The sequence below is a fragment of the Pholcus phalangioides genome, unplaced genomic scaffold (assembly GCF_987345545.1).
Source record: "Pholcus phalangioides strain wild (caught in Gottingen) unplaced genomic scaffold, Ppha-v1.0 ptg000010l_1, whole genome shotgun sequence".
Classification (NCBI taxonomy): domain Eukaryota; kingdom Metazoa; phylum Arthropoda; class Arachnida; order Araneae; family Pholcidae; genus Pholcus; species Pholcus phalangioides.
Genome location: NW_028301603.1, coordinates 20,773,168 through 20,793,214, shown reverse-complemented (window position 1 = coordinate 20,793,214; position 20,047 = coordinate 20,773,168). Strand labels below are relative to the sequence as shown.

The window sequence follows — 20,047 nt, the reverse complement described above, 5'->3', positions numbered from 1 at the left end:
CAAATTTTTTGAAGTATTTTTTTCGTTTGCCAGACAAAATGTCATTGCTTCATGTGTATTCAGGTGAAATATCGGGTCATTCTGACCAATGGTCCTTTTTTTTTTACAGCCTTTTCAAAAACGAACTTTAATTATAATCACCCTGTATTATACATGGACAGAGAAAGCACCAATCGTGAAAAGAAAAGGCCAAACTTGGCTTCTAGAGATTGAATATTTCAGTTCATTTTCAACAAGTGGCAACCCGCTGCTGGCGGAGAAATTTTATTTTCGTTGGGTGTTTGGCACGGAACTGACAGTTAGAACATGACACGTCACAAAAATTCAAAACGTTATAACTCCCTTAATATTCGGTCGATTCTAAAAGGGAAAACACTTTCCTGTATATTAGTTTTTCACATGGAATCGCGTGTGTATTTTGGGTAGTCGATAGTTACCCATACTATTGTCCCTAGAAATAATGAATGTGCATAGGCTGTTGATCTGGTCTGCTTGCTATTGAAACCAATAGCTCAAATAATGCTCAGAAGAACAATTCAATACACGGTCATTTTAACTAGTCGCGGGTCGCGCAAAATTACCTCACGTGGTATATTGGCCACACCTGATATATATTGTGCAATAAACAATATATATTGGTTGACTTTTTCAATCCTTTCGAAATTTACGCTTTGGGCTCGGCAGAATCCTGTTCGAGTTTGGACGAGACTTTCTTCCAAATCGTGTAGATGATGCAGGAGAACCCACACATGGTTATCATGCAGACAGCATACAACTCTGGCAACATCATTAGCAGGCCTTGTACCTAATATTTAAGGAAGAACAAAAAGAAACAAATCTGATGATTTTTCTGAAACAACACAGAGGAAAGGTGTATTTAACTTTTCAGATATTGTGGGCCAAAAAAAACACACACATATATGTATACAGAGTCAGGCCCGTAGCCAGAAATTTCGTTCGTGGGGAGCCCAAAGTGATAGAACAATAAATTTGCCCTTTTTTTCAGTCATTTTCTCAGATTTCGGGGGTGGGGAACCAGACACCCAAGTCTTGCGTCAGAGTGGCGTGGTCGTAAGATGCTCGTCTATCACCGTGAAGATTGCTGCCACGGTCCCGGGTTCGAACCCGAGGGAGGATATAGATGAAATATTTTCCCTAACGAACTTGAGGTGACCACCGCTAGAGAACGCCTTCATTTCCAACCCATCTCACTAATGCAGTAAATTGCAATATATCGATATGGCCAGAGTTGGTGTTTGGTGAAGTAGTAGACACCCAAGTCCCCCCGGCTACGGCATTCTACAGGGTGCATAGCTAACAGCATGATCCGGCGAACCGTTGATCATGGGGACATACCTTCAACTAGAAAAAGTATTAAAATAACGTGTATAACTCAGATACGAGATTCATGTTGCAAGGGGTTTTATAGTAATTAAAATAACTTTTTTATATGGATATCCTTGTCCTCAAAAACCCAATTAGAAAGTTGTTGTCCTATCTGGCCTGAGGCCAACAAAGAAAACAAATTCCATGTTTCTAAGTGCAATATCCGCTGAGATATTTGAATTCAACAATGGAAGAATAGAGTTGGGAAGGAACAGCATAAATTAACGGACTACCCTTCTTTCCCTCGTTTATGCTGTTCTTTCCCAACTTATCTCCGATTTTTGAATTCTCCTGACTCTGAAATACTCCTGACAGAGATTATATATAAAATACACTGAAGTGCCACAGACTTAGGGGAACAGGCTATGAAATGCAAATGTTTCACTCTCACTGTGCATATGGTAAATTTTCGCACTCAATTCTTGCTTTGTAGGTGTGGCAGTCGTTACCAAAGCCAGAGCCGCCCTTAGGGTGGGTATGGGGCGGTTGAGGCCACACGGGTAGTAAAGAATATTAACTAATTAAAAACGAAGCAGCCCCGCGTTTGATATAAGGGCTGCCTATATATAATGCTAGAATTTTATCAAACTACTCATTCCCATAGTTCAGTAGTTCTCCCCGTGTATAGAAGCAAATTTCAACGACGTGTATTTTTATTTACCTCAAACGAAAACGATGACAGAGTTATGATGGACAAGGCCACGGCGACGTTCTGAATTCCACTCTCGATGGCAATTGTCTTCCTGACGGCGACATCCTGTTTCGCCATCCAGCTCAGCGAATAGCCGATCAGGAATCCCGCGAGCGGTATCATCGTGACTGCTGCTATAAGCGTCCAGTTGATGCTGGAGAAGACTCCCGGGTAAACGATGGTGTTCATCAACGCGCAGGCCACCACGATGATCAGGAGAGCGACGACCCCACCGATCTGAGGATAGAAAAAAAATGATTTGAATACGTGTTCCTATGGCAAAAATTCTTCAATTTAACGAAAAGTTCTTTTTGTCAGAAACAAAAGGTATGCAGCCAAACTTGGGAACTGAGGCTATTTGAACCCCCCCCCCCCCACCTCCACCTCAATCGATAATGTATATGTTACTGCCAAGCCTGAAGTGCGGCCAATTCGCGAAATGGACGAGAAGTTTGGCCGAAGTCCGGTTTTCAAAAATGATTTGAACTTTGACCGGCCAATCCACGAAGTGGCCGGAGATCCCTGCCCAAAGTTTGATGTGCTGCTATAAGATGGTCCGGTAGGCACCAAATCCATTTTTCATCGCCAACGTGTGATACATGGCTTATATACACAGTAGAGCTTTAATGTATTAACTGCATATGACGAGATAGAAAAAAAAATGAAATTTGAGAGAGAAAACTATGTTCAATAATATGTATATATATATATATAGACATATAGTTTTTCCTGTCAAAAATATTGAGAAAAGAAAATGATTACCGCATCGTGGCTGAGGTTTGATTGTTTTGCCATAACTAACTTGGACATAATTATCACGAAAAAATACGCCAACATAGTGATGACCCCGAATCGTGTCTTTTGTTATCGGACTTTGGGCAGGAATCTTTGACCACTTGCTTCGTGAACTGGCTGGCCAAAACCCGAAATTCGGACATTAGCCGTGTCAATATTCAACGCTAGGCTTAGTAACACAATGCAACGCAATCCTCCCCTCTTGCATACAGGCTCGAGTCCCGTGTATACGGGACGACTGGTAACTTCATGGCCTCTTAATGTTTTTTCTTCGTATGAGCCAACCTCTGCATGCAGTAAATTCTGTGGCTGACCATATTTCCTGGGGGGGGGGGGGGATCACCAATTCTAGTCAAAAACTATGAGCAAAGTTGCCAATTTTAATTAAAACCACTGGAAAATCGCCAGAGGCCGGAAATGAAGCACTACTACAATCCACGGTATGTAGCCTATATTCAGTGGGGCTTCACCTGGGAAGCGTTCGTTCTTGCCTGAGTTTGAATCCAGAGACATGTTTAACCGGGGATAGGGGGGGGCGAGTTCTAAGCGAAGCGGGCTAACTTGCCCAAGGAGGTAAGTTCGGTAGTCTAGAAAATCAGAATACAATGGAAGGCACCATGAAAAATATGGTTTCATCGTTTTTATTTAACTTTTGTACCACAGCTAAAAAATTTATACGAAAAATGCTCACCTTTGTAGCATAGCACGCTATTCTCGGACTAGTCCAACGCAGCAAAATACCCGCTAGTGCCGGGATCGTGACTAAAGCCAGCGAAGTGGCCATCTGCTTATAGGGTATTTCCAAACCATTCGTCTGCACCAGGTGCCCGTAAATCCACAAATTCAGAGGCATGCAACCCAGGGCCATCAATGTCGATATGGATGTCATCGTTATGCTACATCGACAAAGGGTAGAGAAATTAATTATTTCATTAATGCTTACTGAAAGATAAACTTGAAAAGAATTGTGCGTGTGTGTGTGTGAAATGAATATTGTACCACATGTTCAGCTATCGTTCTTTCCCCCCCCCCCCAGGGCCGTTTTAACGCATCGACGAGACCGGGCACGGCCTCGGAGGGGAATGGTGATAGTGAGATTTGGTACTTGATTTAATTTTTGCGGACCGCCAAAAAAATCAATCAGAAAAATAATTTGCGGACCGGCAAAAAATGAATAAATGGGAGAAATAATTTGCGTATCACCTCATCAGTTTTTCCGTCGTGAACAACGGATAACTGATGAGGCGCAATGCAATTTACGAATTACAAATCGCAATAACATGGTTTGTAAAAAGAAATTCTCATGTTGAAATTACCTCAAGGAAATATCGCCGTCCATGTAATAAGTGAAGATATTAGATATAGCGCCACCAGGGCAGCACGTGATGAGCAAAATGCCGAACGCGTAGGCATCTTTCAGGTTGAGCATCTTGATGACAGCGAATCCAAGGAGAGGCATCACGATGAATTGGCTGAACATACCCACTGCGATACCCACGGGTCTTCGGATATGATTCCATATCTGAAATAAGACAAGATTCACACATTTATTCTCAAGCTTATGAACGAACCAAGGCCTCAGCTGCAGAAGCGGGAGGGGGACCTGATAGGTCCAGCCGTCACCTTCCCCCCCCCCCTCCCGCAATGTGAGAAAATGACTGATATACAGGGTTCATAGCTAACTCCTGTTGCCGCAAGTTACTGACAAGCCGTTGATACTAGAGGCATATTTTCGGTTGGATAAAGTATCCAAATAACGAGTGGACCAGAGATACGTCATTCATATTGCAAGGGGTTGTTGTATGGTTATTAAATAAAAAATTAGCTTTTTGTATGAACACCCTGCCCTCAAAAACCCAATTAGAGAGTTGTCGTCGTGTTTGTCCTGAGGCCAAAGAAGGAAAAAAATCCACGCTTCTAAGTGCAATATTCGCTGAGATATTTTTGAATTTAAAAAATCCAAGGAGAGTTGGGGAAGACAACACAAATTAAAAAGGACAACATTTTCAACATTTTTTCTCCTTCATTTATGGTGGTTTTTTTTTTCAACTTTCCTCCTATTTTTGAATTCAAATATTTCAGTGAACATTGCACTTAAAAACGTGGATTTTTTTTTTTTTTTTTTTTTTTGGTGGCTTCATGAGAAACAGGGCAACAGTTTCTAATAGTGTTGTCCTTGAGGACACGGTGTCCGTCGCACGTTATTTGTATACTTTTTCTAATTGGAATTATGCCTCTGGGATCAAGAGTTCGACAATTTGCGGCGAGAGGAACTAGCTATGCACTCTGAACACGAAGTAACATGCTTAGGTCTACTGTTTTATCATTTTGGTTTCCTTCGAAATACCCGTTGTCTCCCCCCCCCCCCGGAAGAAATTACAAGCTACGATCCTGTTGTAGACGCATTCGTTGCTATTCACTAGGGATACAACTACACAAGTCCCCCCTCCCCCCCCCCCCCGAGTAAGTTACCTCAGGTGTAGAAACACGCTGACTAACTGTTATTTCGTTTCCTGAACGCTTCAAACCCTGGTCAACATTCATAGTCCCATGAGCTTCAGATCCTGGCACCTCAAATGAAGTCAATTAGATGTGTGGAAAGATTAATATCCAAGCTCCAGCATTCAATCTATCCCAGAGAACCCCCCCCCCCCCCCATCGAGCCCATGTGGTACGCGCGGTTCTCTTCTTCCTTTTCTTTCTATCTTTGAAACTTTGCGGATTTTAATTTCATCCCTGTACCCGAGGGAAAAGGCCTTTTCAGTCTCCCATTAAATTTTATTGAGTGAGCTGCGCCCCTCCAAAAATAAATGAATTTAAAATGTAACACGCTTCTTTTCCTCCTCCTACGTACGGGCTTGAATCCCGTATGTACTGGACGACTGGTAACTTTCAGCTCCCTCAATGTTTTCTTCACGTCAACGCCTCTGCCCTTATTTGAAGTCAAACCTTGGTATAAAATCACCCCTTGGGGGGGGGGGACTGAACAAAAAAGAATTGCAGTCGACCCTGATTTAATAAATCAGGTAAGGTTGAAATTTTTATGCAGCTGTGTATATAGATGAAAAATCGAGTCATCCCCTTTCCCCCTACAGGGGAGTTTTTATGTTTGCATTTTTGTGTTGTTTCATTTCACCTTATAGACGTGGGAGGGACCATTACCTTCTAGAGATACATGTATCTCTAAAGCCCCGTTCACATATGCAATAAAACATCCCGGGAAGTTCCCGGTAACGGGGATTTTCGCTGAAAACCATTCACATAACGTTTAGTTTATGCCGGTAATCCCCCCCCCCCCTCTTCTTTCCGGAAGTCGTCACTGGTTACGTGGGTTGAGCGGAAGTGCTTGATTCAAGATGGCTGACGAAGGAGCTTACAGTAGTTTCCGTGGCACAGAGAAGGTCGGTGTCGACCACCAATCCACCCCAAGAAAGATGGGCTTTTTTTGTTGAGCTTTTCTCCCACGAGGGGAAAAAAGTTGTCATGCCGGTAATTATCACCAAAGCGACCCCTAATCTTGCACATGTGAACGGGGAGGTAATGGAAGGACCCGGGTCGTGCCAAAGGTTTCCAGAAGTACAACAAGCCTTACCTAATGTATCACTCCGCCGAGGTTGTAACATCACAATCCGGGTACTTTGCGTGGCTGTTTTGGATGTTTTTAACGAGGCATCATGCGTTAACGATCACATGCACACATTTATCGTCATATTTTATTTAAATTCTTCAAGTTTTTAATATTCATTTTACTTTTTTGAGTGGTGGCAACGCAGAGTGCGGCTGCACGCGTTTTTGTCTTTCCGTATTGTTATCTTAGAGTTTAATTTTTTTTTTCCTTGTGTTATATTTCTGAGTTATTTTTTTATTTTGCTTTAAATTTTTACACAGTTTGGTGCTATATTTTGTTTTAACATGCCTAAATCAAAATTGTGCTGCTGTCCGAGATGTGATGGAAACATCATCTGTATTGATGATCAAATATCCTGCAATAAGTGCGAAGTGAAATTTCATTTTTTCTGTGCTGGCTATGCTGAACCCGCATTCAGAAAGTTGCGTAAACCAGTCACTAATTGGAAATGTTCAACCTGCCTTCAGACTGCCTCAGCTTCAACAAATGCTGAATTTACATGTCTCGATCCAATTGCTACTATGAGTCAAGACACAACTAATACAAATACGACGCCACAACAGGCAAATTGCCCAACGAGGTGGCTGACTTAAGAACATCATGGATCCCCGAGAAATTTTTTGGAATCCCTACCTACTACTGCTACACCACACATGCACCCCCCCCCCGCGGAACCCCCCACGAATCGGTACATGCGGGAGTGTGCGTGTACGTGTAGTGCAACCGAACGTAAAGTTTGTTTCTGTGTAGTGCTTGTTATGTGTAGTGCTGTCATCTGCCCCCAGTTTTTCTAACTATGAGTGAAGTGTTATGGTTGAATGATTTACCGTTGTAGGACTGTTGCTCTCTGTGGCGAGACTTTTTAACGGGGAGATCGGCTCGCATTTGCGCCTTGAAGTTGGGAACCACAGAAAACCAACTTCAGCCGACCACCACTGTGGGGTTCGAACCCGGATCCTCGCATCACGAGTCCGGCACTATAACCACTCGACCACCACAGCGGCCATCTAACGTCTAACATCTCTCCGTCTATTCTTAACAAGAATACAAATAGTTCATCTGCATGGGATCCGATTATTAGCAATCAAATTCCGAGTATAGATATGATTGACTCTGCAAAAAATGTTGTGGGTGATTTAACCCCGGAATGTCACAATCTCCTCCTGGCAATCTCTGGTCTGATTGAGAATCATACAATATCCATTAAATCGTTCATAGAAGAAAAAATTGAACAACATGAGAAATCACTACAATCCATAATTAGACAGATGGAAAAACAAAGGGCTGAAATTGCCGAATGTAAACGAGAGCAAGAGCGATTGACTATGGAAAATAGAGATCTGAAATCTGAACTCGATTATCTAAAGATCGATCTTGTTGACCTCCAACAATACGCCCGCAAGTGCAACATAGAAATTATCGGTTTGCCAGAATCATCAAACGAAAATCTGACTGATCTAAAATCTGATCTCTGCTGCAATTTTTGGAAGTTCCTAATCTGGTGGACTGTATTAGTGCTTTTCATCGTGTACCAACTATGCGTAAGGACCGCATAAAACCAATTATCTGCAAGTTTAACACCAAGGAAAATGGTGATATTGTTTTGAGAGCTGCACGTGAGAAAAAAATATGCGCGTCCAAGATTTCTAGTAATCTTAATAAAGGAAACAGTTATTTTCCGGATATTATGCTGAGGTGAGCTCGGAAAGAAAAGTCATCACGTCTCCGCCGGGACTCGAACCCAGGCCCTCTTGCATACCGGGCAAGCATGCTACCATCTACACCACTAGAGACACATGAATCTGCCTTCCTAATGAATCTGCCTGCTTAGGAAGGTAGATTCATGTGTCTCTAGTGGTGTAGATGGTAGCATGCTTGCCCGGTATGCAAGAGGGCCTGGGTTCGAGTCCCGGCGGAGACGTGATGACTTTTCTTTCCGAGCTCACCTCAGCATAATATCCGGAAAATAACTGTTGATATCTCTGGCTGAGAAAAAAGCCATCTATATCTCTCTAAATCTTAATAAAGTTCACATAAATGAACATTTAGCTCCTTATACGAAACAACTGTTGTATGAATGCAAAAAATTCCAATCAGAGAATGATTTCCACTTTTGCTGGGTCCGTGATGGCAAAGTCCATCTTAGAAAGCATGAGAGATCAAGAGCGATACGAGTAAAGTTGTTGGAGGATTTGTATAATATTTCTTAATATTTTATTTTTATATACAGGGTGATTATAAAAAACTATCCCGACATATGGGCCCCTAACTACCATACCATTCACAGAAACTGAATGAAATTTTGGCATTAGGTATTTTGATGTAAGGACCGCTCAAGAATGATATGGAAAACAACAGTGTCACTCTAACAGTTACGGTTACAGTGAGAAAATTTCGAAAATATCAAATGGCAACACCAAGTTTTTTGTATTGGAATGTGATCTCCATTGTGAAAACCCCTAAATAGCGTTCGAACGGCAACTGTGGCATGAAAATCACCGGCGGTAGATAGGCTAAAAGTGAGGACAACCAATAAGGACAGAGAAGCAGCATAAAATAAAGCATTTTATTGTGTTTGACAAATTTTTCACACAACCTTGTGGAGGACTAATCAGGCTGGGATCTCAAACGGTGTGACGAATGAAACGAACATTAATGCTCTGGTGCACGGCAAAGTCCTTTTTAATTTTTCCTTGCCTAGCTCCGGGGATTTTCGTGCTACAGGTGCCATTCCAACGCTATTTTGTGTTTTTCAGTATGGAGATCGCATTCCAATACAAAAAACTTGGTGTTGCCATTTGATATTTTCGAAATTTTCTCACTGTAACCGTAACTGTTAGAGTGACACTGTTGTTCTCCATATCATTCTTGAGCGCATACCTCAAAATACCTTATGCCAAAATTTCATTCAATTTCTGTGAATGGTATGTTAGTTAGGGGCCCATATGTCGGGATAGTTTTTTTATAATCACCCCGTACATTAATTTTTTTTTTTTTTTTTGGTTAATTGACAAATCAAGTGTCTTCTCAAAAGTTTATGCTCTCTGTTAATGCACATAATTATTTAAATACACTTTACAACTAAGTCAACAAGTTTGGTATTCTCATTAAGATAATGAATATACTAGAGTACAATGTGGACTATTTCAATTTGGACTATTCAATTCGATTTAAATTGGAATTTTTTTTTTTTTTTTTACATATGCATGTTGGTGTTGTTTACATATTTTTCTTCAGTTATAACTTTATATTTATAGACAGGTATTCTGACTGATTAACTCATATAAAATGATATTATGGATTTAAACTGTCATAGTATCTGCACCCCACATGAACTTGAAAAGTTTTTAGGAAAATGTAATGTCACCAATCATCCTGTTAACTCGATTGCTGAACTTAACATCATTCATTTTAATATTTGTAGCCTTAGATCTAATTTTGATTTTTTGATTGCTTTGATTTTGTTGATAACATTGATTTATTAATCTTGTCTGAGATATGGGTGAGTGAGGAGAAGCTAAAACTTTTTAATATAAATGGCTTCCAGAAATTTTCATGCTGCAGATCCTATAATAACTCTGGTGGTGTGTGCATTTTCTCGAAAACCTGCCTTGGATTGGTCTTGACTGACCCAGTACAAATTAATACTGCTGAAATTGTTCAGCTACTTGAACCTTCAATTAATTTATTAATAACCTGTATTTATAGGTGTCTCAGATTTTCTCCAGGAGTTTGAAATTTTATAGATTAATATAAAAAACCCGTGATGTAATTATTATTGGTGATATTAACATAAACATATTGGATCAAATTAATACTAATCATTATGAATACCTCAATCTTCTGTCAAGCAATGGTTTTTTACCCATGGTATCTCAAATCACCAGACCTTCCTCTAAGTCATGCATTGATCACATTTTTATAAGAGATTCTTCACGGCTTTTATTTTCTGAATCTGTAGTCTGGGAAACGGATTTGACCGATCATTACCCGATTCTATGTAAATTATCATACTCTAATATTAATTCTTGTCCGGTACAAAAATTCAATGTTTATAGAAAAAAAATTATTAATTATTCCCAACCCGTATATTCTGTTATCTACAGAATTGTACACTTTGCATAAATAATTCCCAAAGTGATGGTGCTTTTGATGAATTTATTGTTAAACTTGAAACCATCATAAATAACCATACATCATATCGTGATATTAACCTTTCCAGACGGATTTTGATAAAACTTGGATTACATCAGAGATAAAACATTTAATTAAAATAAAACAGAAACTATATTTTAAAACTAAAAAATATCCATATGATCAGGAGGTTAATACTGCATATTATAATGTCACACATTACCTAAAATACGAAATCAAAATTTCTAAACAATTTTGCTTCTCTCAACAGTTTTCAAAATGTGATACTCCTTTCAAACGATGGAAGTTTATTGATAACACAATTGGTAAAAATCGTAGCAATCCCCTTCCCAATAACATTGAACCCCAAGTGCTTCCTGATAAATTTAACGATCATTTTGTAAACATTGTTTCATCACCCATTTCACCGTAGGATAACTACAAAAAATATGTCCCCTATTCTAACAGATCTTTTCTCATCTCCCCAACTTACCCAGAAGAAATCATTTCTATTATAAATCGTTTATCTCATTCGGTTTCTAGTGATGATATTAATTCATTGATTCTTAAATGTTTTCCGTACCATTTAATTATAATACTTACTAATTTGATAAATAACCGCATACTAAATTGTGTTTATCCTAACTTTTTGAAAACTGCCACAGTTTTCCCAATTTTCAAATCAGGAAATCGTAATGATTTACGTAATTATAGGCCTATTTCCTATAAAAAAATACTCTCATTTCTCTCTCATACTAATTTTTTTTCTCCTAATCAACATGGGTTTCTTGCTAATCATACCACTGAATTTGCTTTACTAGATTTTAGTACATACGTAATACACAATCTTGACAAATCTAGAAAAACCATAGCTGTAGTCCTAGACATAAGAAAAGCCTTTGACAGTGTTAATCATGAAATCCTTCAATATAAGCTTAAGGCATGTGGAATTAGAGACATCCCCCTAAATCTCTTAGTATCATCATATCTGACGAACAGATCTCAGAGAGTAAAGTGTGGCTCTCATTCCATTAAATTTTTAGGGGTTAACCGAGGAGTCACCCAGGGATCTGTTCTTGGCCCCCTTCTCTTTAATGTATTTATAGAGGATTTATGTAATCAAAAATTGATGGCTAGATAATCACGTTTGCGGATGATACAGTCATACTTTATTCTGCTGCTACCTATGAATCTCTCCACATTACAGTAAATTCTGACATGATAAAAATTAGAGACTGGTTTCATGCAAATGATCTTCAACTTAATATCTCTAAAACTAAATAGATCAACTTTTCTTTGCATAACATTCCTGCCTTGAATATTGAATTTATGATTCATAAACCTGTATGTAACATTAAAACTAATTGTAACTGTCATAAATTAGAACAAGTGAATACTATAAAATATCTAGGTATTTTTATTGACTCTGACATGAAATGGAATTCCCATGTTCATAATCTGCAAATAAAATTAAGATTTACAATGTATAAATTTTATTTTCTAAAATATTTTGTTAATCGCTCTTTTTTAATCACCCTCTACTACTCACTATTCCATTCTTACTTATTATACTCTTTACCTATTTGGGGTAGTGACTATTTGACTAACTTAAAATTATAAGGCTAATTTTTAATGACCATTATACTCCTTTCATCACTCTCTTCAAAAGTATAGAAATTCTACCACTTATATTTTTATAAATCCCTGTTACTTCTCTTTAAACGTCAATACTCCCTACCATTAATATCCACTCGATCTTCTGCTAGGCATAACGCTACATATTCTTTGCCAATTGTTCACAAAAACATTTAAAAAATTCATTTCTCTTACCTAATACCTAAGTCATAACTCTCTGCCCATTGAAATTAGGAATGCATCCTCTCTTTACACGTACAAAAAAAGTACCTCAAAAGATATTTATTGTCTATTGATGATATCTCCGTGCACTTTTAGTCTTCTGTTGACTTTTTTTTTTAAAGAAATCGCCCCTCATACTAATTAAAGTAATTGATTTTCTCCCATTATATTTATCAACATTTTAAATATTTTGCCTTTCTCACAGTAGCTCAATTATTCAAATCATATTTATTATCTCTAAATTTGATATTTAAAATGCACCCACCATGCGTTGCCGTTACTATTAATTTTTTGTTTTTCCCCCTTCACCCACCTATTTGATATTCAACTATCAATTTCCCTCCCCATTTATATTTGCGTTTACGTAAAAGTGTTTATATATAGGTATTTCCCCCCTCACACATTGTACTTTTTTTTTTAATAACCCATCATCCAGTATGTGACAGTCATGTTCACTGTTCACCTTGGATGAAAAGTTGTCTCTATTTGTATATGTATGTTTGTACATTTCTTTGATAAATTAAATAAAAAAATAAAATAAATATTTACCTGTTATTGATATTTTTCGTACATTTGTTGTAACATTTATATTACCTGCTTTTTCAAAAATATTTGCTGGGAGCAAAAAATATCCAGAAATAGGCCTACTTATTGGGAGAAAATTTGGAACCTCTTATTTATATTTATAATTCATTAATTTAATATTCAGTGTTTTCGTATGCCATACTAGGTTAATAGTTGTAATAAAAAAATTAAAATTCATCACATGAATTGTAAAAAAATACATGTTGGTTGCTAGCTTTAAATGCTTGAGTAAAGCGGAGCGCGTGTATGCCGTAGGACCCGACTTGTGACGTCACGAAGATATGCTTCAGGCTTGTAGTATCTAAAACCCAACTTCGAGGCGCAAATGCGAGCTGATCTCCCCGTTAAAAAGCCTCGCCACAGAGAGCAACAGTCCTACAAACAGTACAAATATTCAGTAACTACACATCACTCACTTCACTTCTGAGATATAGATGGCAGCACTGAAAATCATACACAACACTAGATACGCACTCAGACTGTTAGGTACACGCACTTACACTTCGGGCACAACTCACTAGGTAGTAAATTGCCTATGGCAATAGACCTGAGTTGTGCTCGGTTTGAAAAAAAAAAAAAAAAAGTATCTAAAACCATGGAATAAAGAATACCTGATACGTTATTCTTTCCTCCATGATGTAGAATCCCTATTTACACGTCTAACTAATTTAAAGGCGTCTTGGTAGTATCTAGTTGGCTTTGACCGTGCCTGGGCTCATGTCCCCTCCCCCATCCAGATGCGGGGCCCCTAGGATGGGGCATTTGGTGGGCCCCCAGACCAGACTTCCCATGGGCCCCTTTATGGTGAATTTATGGCGTGAAAAAACAAAAAAAAATGAGAATCGTCCCGGGCCCCAGGGCTCCTTGTGGGGGCCATGGCTGGGCTAGTCCATGCGTTAAGACAGCTCTTGGCATGGGAAGCTAGATATTTTCCGTTCCACAAATCCATATTTTTATCAAGCAAACTAAAAACAATAAAATATGAATATATGACAGAATAATATGTAATCAACTTATTTTTATTTTGTTTTTTCCGGGTAGATACCTACGCAACTGCAAGCAGGGGAGGATATAGAGCATAGTCTCCCAAACTTTTTGTTCCATCGCCCCCTTCATCAGAAATTTTTTCCTCTCATCGCCCCCAACTCACGTAAACCCATAGGATCCTATGTTAAATCAGTAAGTTCTATCGCCCCCTTGGACCATTTCATCGTCCACCAGGGGGCGATATTGCCCACTTTGGGAAACACTGATCTAGAGCAGTGGTTCTCAACCTTTGGAAGACGGGCCTCGTTGATTTCTTTTAGGGCCCTTTCACACGGAGCGGATGCGGATGCGGATGCGGGTCCGGAAGAAGTTTTAACAATTGGAATATACTGCGCCTTTCAGACGAGCCGAAAAATCTCCGCACCTAGGAAATGTTCATGCGGGTCCGGACGTCGTCCGCATGTGTCAAAACCTAAGGGCCCTTTCACACGGAGCGGATGCGGATGCGGACGCGGATGCGGATGCGGGTCCGGAAGAAGTTTTAACAATTGGAATATACTGCGCCTTTCAGACGAGCCGAAAAATCTCCGCACCTAGGAAATGTTCATGCGGGTCCGGACGTCGTCCGCATGTGTCAAAACCTAAGGGCCCTTTCACACGGAGCGGATGCGGGTCCGGAAGAAGTTTTAACAATTGGAATATACTGCGCCTTTCAGACGAGCCGAAAAATCTCCGCACCTAGGAAATGTTCATGCGGGTCCGGACGTCGTCCGCATGTGTCAAAACCTAAGGGCCCTTTCACACGGAGCGGATGCGGATGCGGATGCGGATGCGGGTCCGGAAGAAGTTTTAACAATTGGAATATACTGCGCCTTTCAGACGAGCCGAAAAATCTCCGCACCTAGGAAATGTTCATGCGGGTCCGGACGTCGTCCGCATGTGTCAAAACCTAAGGGCCCTTTCACACGGAGCGGATGCGGATGCGGACGCGGATGCGGACGCGGATGCGGATGCGGGTCCGGAAGAAGTTTTAACAATTGGAATATACTGCGCCTTTCAGACGAGCCGAAAAATCTCCGCACCTAGGAAATGTTCATGCGGGTCCGGACGTCGTCCGCATGTGTCAAAACCTAAGTGCGGGCTCCGCATCCGCACATAGAAGTTTTGACAATAGGTTTATTCGGGGCTATTCAGACGATGCGGATGCGGAGCGAATTCGTCCGCATCTTTGGCTACTTTTTGAAGGTGATTTTGCACGGAATTTTTTTAATTATTTGCCATAAATACCCTTAAAAACACCATATGATGGTCCCTGCTCATTAATATAATGTACCTACATACGTCTATCCCTTCGTTTCCTTCTGAGATGGAGATATAGCAACTTCAACTGCCTTTTGTCGATATTTCACAATTTTATACTATAAAACCTGTCAACAACGGCCACTGACGAGACCAAAATTACGTTCTGTTCATTACGAATATTTAATTGACTACATACTTTAATAACTTTTAAATTTAATTTAAAATTTTAATTTTTTTCTTTTTAAATTTTTAAAATTATTTAAAAATATAAATATCTGAAATATTATTTTAAATATTTGTCATTTTTAAAAATTTTTAATCTGTTAATTTTTTTATACTTTAAAAAAAATACTTTTATTAAACAACGTTATCCACGTACGGTGTTCACTCAGGGCCGGATTAAGACGTTTGAAGGCCCTAGCAGTTGAATATTTTTGGTGGTTCCCTCGATACCTACCAGTATATTTTACTCAATATTTAGTCTATAAACTTAAAAAAATGAAATTTTATATTTCAGAAGTGACTAATCTAAGGATGGGATTTCACTCTAAAAGGTTTATGAAAGTTATTTTATAAAACTCGAAAAAAGCAACTAATAAATTGCAAGTGCAACCGATAAATTTATTAGTTGCTTTTTTAAAAGAATTATTATAAAATTTTTATAGTGTAATCCGTACTTGAGGCCGGGATTATACTATAAAGTTTTGTAAAAGATCTTTTATAAAAGTTAAAAAATTCAACCAATAGGCGCATCGGTTGCATTCAAGCAAATGCAACCGGTGATCTTAATGGTTGAATTTTTCACGTTTTATCAAAGAGCTTTTACAAAACTTTTATAGTGTAATCCCGGCCTAAGACAGAATTGTGATGTGAATATTTCTAAGCACAGACATTTTGAAAGTCTCAACCCCTCCCTTTTTTTATACTTGCAAATTCTTTGATGTTTGCTGAATTTTTTTTTTTTTTTTTTTTGGAACATCGAATGTTTTGGATATTTTTGGATTGGATTTTTCGAATATTGGATGTGTTTTTGGAATTTTCTTTCATATTTTTCCGAAAAGACAGATTTTTTTTCTTAATTTTTTGAAAATATTTTAAGATATTTTCTCCCATCGACTACTTGTGAGGATCGGAATGGAGGCATCTTTAGGCTCAATGATAAAAACCACCAAAGAATGCCTCTAGGCTGCCTATGGGCACTGAATCAGGAGTGAAGGAGAAAAATAATTACAAAAATTGCGAAAAAAACAGTTTATATGCACGAATTTCGAACTAAAGATGCGGGCGATTCGTCCGCATCTTCAGCGCTCGTTTGAAAGGGTATGCGGACCCGCGTCCGCATCCGCTCCGTGTGAAAGGGGCCTTATGTGAGTAGAAAGCCCGGTAACACGCACGCCTAAGGCCCCTTTCACACGGAGCGGATGCGGATCCGGAAGAAGTTTTAACAATTGGAATATACTGCGCCTTTCAGACGAGCCGAAAAATCTCCGCACCTAGGAAATGTTCATGCGGGTCCGGACGTCGTCCGCATGTGTCAAAACCTAAGTGCGGGCTCCGCATCCGCACATAGAAGTTTTAACAATAGGTTTATTCGGGGCTATTCAGACGATGCGGATGCGGAGCGAATTCGTCCGCATCTTTGGCTACTTTTTGAAGGTGATTTTTCACGGAATTTTTTTTAATTATTTGCCATAAATACCCTTAAAAACACCATATGATGGTCCCTGCTCATTAATATAATGTACCTACATACGTCTATCCCTCCGTTTCCTTCTGAGATGGAGATATAGCAACTTCAACTGCCTTTTGTCGATATTTCACAATTTTATACTATAAAACCTGTCAACAACGGCCACTGACGAGACCAAAATTATAAGCCGTTCTGTTCATTACGAATATTTAATTGACTACATACTTTAATAACTTTTAAATTTAATTTAAAATTTTAATTTTTTTCTTTTTAAATTTTTTAAATTATTTAAAAATATAAATATCTGAAATATTATTTTAAATATTTGTCATTTTTAAAAATTTTTAATCTGTTAATTTTTTTATACTTTAAAAAAAATACTTTTATTAAACAACGTTATCCACGTACGGTGTTCACTCAGGGCCGGATTAAGTCGTTTGAAAACCCTAGCACTTGAATAGTTTTGGGTGGTTCCCCGATACCTACAAGTATATTTTACTCGATATTCAGTCTATAAACTGAAAAAAAGTGAAATTTTATATTTCAGAAGTGAGACTAATCTAAGGATGGGATTTCACTCTAAAAGGTTTATGAAAGTTATTTTATAAAACTTGAAAAATGTAACCAATAAACACATCTGTTACATTCGAGAGAACTTAACTGATCCGCCTATTGGTTGCATTTTTCAAGTTTTATAAACGAACTTTTATCAAACTTTTATACATAGTGTAATCCCGGCCTAAGACAGAATTGTGATGTGAATATTTCTAAGCACAGGCATTTTGAAAGTCTCTACCCCTCCCCTTTTTTACTACTTGCAAATTCTTTGATATCTCCTGAATTTTTTTTTATTTTTTTTGAAACATCGAATGTTTTGGATGTTTTTGGAATTTTTCTTCCATATTTTTCCGAAAAGACGGATTTTTTGTTTCAAAATATTTTGAAAATATTTGAACTTGTGAGGATCTGAATGAAGACATCTTTATTCCCATATTCTATGTGGCTCTAGATTAAACCACCAAAGAATGCCTCTAGGCTGCCTATGGGCGCTGAATCAGGGGGTGAAGGAGAGAAATAATTACAAAAATTGCGAAAAAACAGTTTTTATGCACGAATTTCGAACTAAAGATGCGGGCGATTCGTCCGCATCTTCAGCGCTCGTTTGAAAGGGTATGCGGACCCGCGTCCGCATCCGCTCCGTGTGAAAGTGGCCTAAAGTAGTATAAATACGTAAAAATGAATCGGTGAGCTATTCCCGGCCCTGTTTGACTAGTGTCAGGACCCGGCGGTTGAGAAACACTGATCTACAGTCTATGAAACTGCATCTAGAGTCTGGAGACCATATGTTCCGCATTTTGTCACGTATTTTCCGTGATAATCTTGGGTATTTTTTGTTTCCCCCCCCCCCCATCCATCCCTACTTTTTTGAAAAATGTCCCGGTTTAACCCGTTTTTTTAGTCGAAGTTTTCTTGAATTCGTTGTTGCAATATTATCGTATAGAAGCTCCGAAAATTTCATGAATTATCACATTCCGCTTGGGGGAGAGATATCAAGTCCCCCATAGATGCCCCTGCCTGCAAGTATGCCAGACTAACCCGAACACGCCCTGGGGCTTCATGTACAGGGGGGCTCGTGGTAATGACGGTTGGTGCTATGATTTTCGAGAGCGAGAATCATAGAAATATGAATGCATGTGTTGGCTGATACTTCTAGCAGAGTATGGAGCTCATAAACGTCACTGCCCGAGGGACCATGGTGCTGTTAAGACGGCCCTTACTAGTTCAATATTGAAAAATCGAAAGCCATACCTGGTTGAGGTATACATCAGCCCCCATGGCGATCATAATGATCACGACGACGAATACCGTCGACCAATCCAGTATACGTTTGACGAACTCCTTGGAGTCCACATCGGTCCCTTCGGTGGTCAAATTGAGCCGACTCGAATTCATGTCGGCCGTACTTCCCGATTAACATTGTTTCTTCCCACTGCGGGTGCCTCGAACTTTCTTTCCCACTTCACTTTGCGATGCGTGTTTTATCTACTTCGGGTGATGATTGAACGGCGTGTACGACACAGAGGGTGATAAAATAAATATAGATTTGACGCGTGCGCAACGCCTTCGTCACAGAATGTCTTTGCACAAGAAAATAATAACCCCGTGGAAAAATACCGATCTTTACTTTCCTTTATATCAACTGAAATTGCTGAGACCCATTGTATAATAACCGAGAAACCGCGATAACTCGACATTCATTATTCCCATGGTTAGCACAATGCCGCATTAGATGGAGAACCTCTACAATTTGATGCATGGTGCCTGAATCTCCCTTAAGTCAACTACGATTTGTACTGTTTTGTCAAGACTAATTTTTATAAATTGCCCCGCGCATTGGCCAATTCAGAAAATTTTACGACATTTCTCTCGCTGTACTTCAAAAGTTCTTTGTTTCATAGTTTTTGTAGTTGTTTTTGTTTTCGTCGAAGATCCTCACTTACACCTTAAAAGGTTTGGTTACTTTTTCTGCTATTTTCCTTCTTTTAATTTCAGCCTTATTCTTACTCTTTTTCTGAATTTCTTTTTTCCCCTTCCTTTTACCTTTTCCTTTCCTGAATTTCCGCTCATCTCCTTTCTCTTTTCGAATTTCGCCCTCTCTTTCTTACCCTTCCCTGAATTTCTGCTTATCTCCGTTTCCATTTTGAATTCCGACCGCCTCTACATTTTTTGAATTTCGACCACCCTTACCCTTCCCTGAATCGTCCTTTCCCTTTTTGAATTTCGAACTCCCTTCCCTGAATTTTCCTCTCATCTCCTTTCCCATTTTGAATTCCGACCTCCATTATACCCTTGTCTAAATTTCCACCCATTTCCTCCCCCTTTTTTGAATTTCGACATACATTCTTCCCAATGTGTCTGCCCATCTCCTTACTGTTTTCTAAACTTCTGTCCTTTTTTTCTCTTGATTTTTTCAAAAATTTCTGCCCCCTCT

The 20,047-nt window shown here is 39.0% G+C and overlaps 1 protein-coding gene across 1 annotated transcript; it reads right to left on the bottom strand.

The window, feature by feature from the left end:
* Positions 1-231: 231 nt before the first annotated feature.
* LOC149081096 (ileal sodium/bile acid cotransporter-like) lies at positions 232-19,104 on the bottom strand. The gene is made up of 5 exons (XM_089237879.1): positions 18,865-19,104; positions 4,189-4,394; positions 3,564-3,768; positions 2,048-2,314; positions 232-805 (listed from the first exon to the last, which is right to left on the bottom strand). Exons 1-5 carry the CDS (start codon positions 19,006-19,008, stop codon positions 665-667), a joined length of 963 nt encoding a protein of 320 aa, XP_089094005.1. The 5' UTR covers positions 19,009-19,104; the 3' UTR covers positions 232-664.
* Positions 19,105-20,047: the final 943 nt, after the last annotated feature.

What these genes read in the sequence shown, in the direction of transcription:
- LOC149081096 (XM_089237879.1), bottom strand. Translation starts at nt 19,008, where the DNA reads ATGAATTCGAGTCGGCTCAATTTGACCACCGAAGGGACCGATGTGGAC. An exon ending in CTGATGTATACCTCAACCAG is followed by an intron (nt 4,395 to 18,864) that starts GTATGGCTTTCG and finishes GTCTTATTTCAG; the next exon opens with ATATGGAATCATATCCGAAG. An exon ending in GACGGCGATATTTCCTTGAG is followed by an intron (nt 3,769 to 4,188) that starts GTAATTTCAACA and finishes TTGTCGATGTAG; the next exon opens with CATAACGATGACATCCATAT.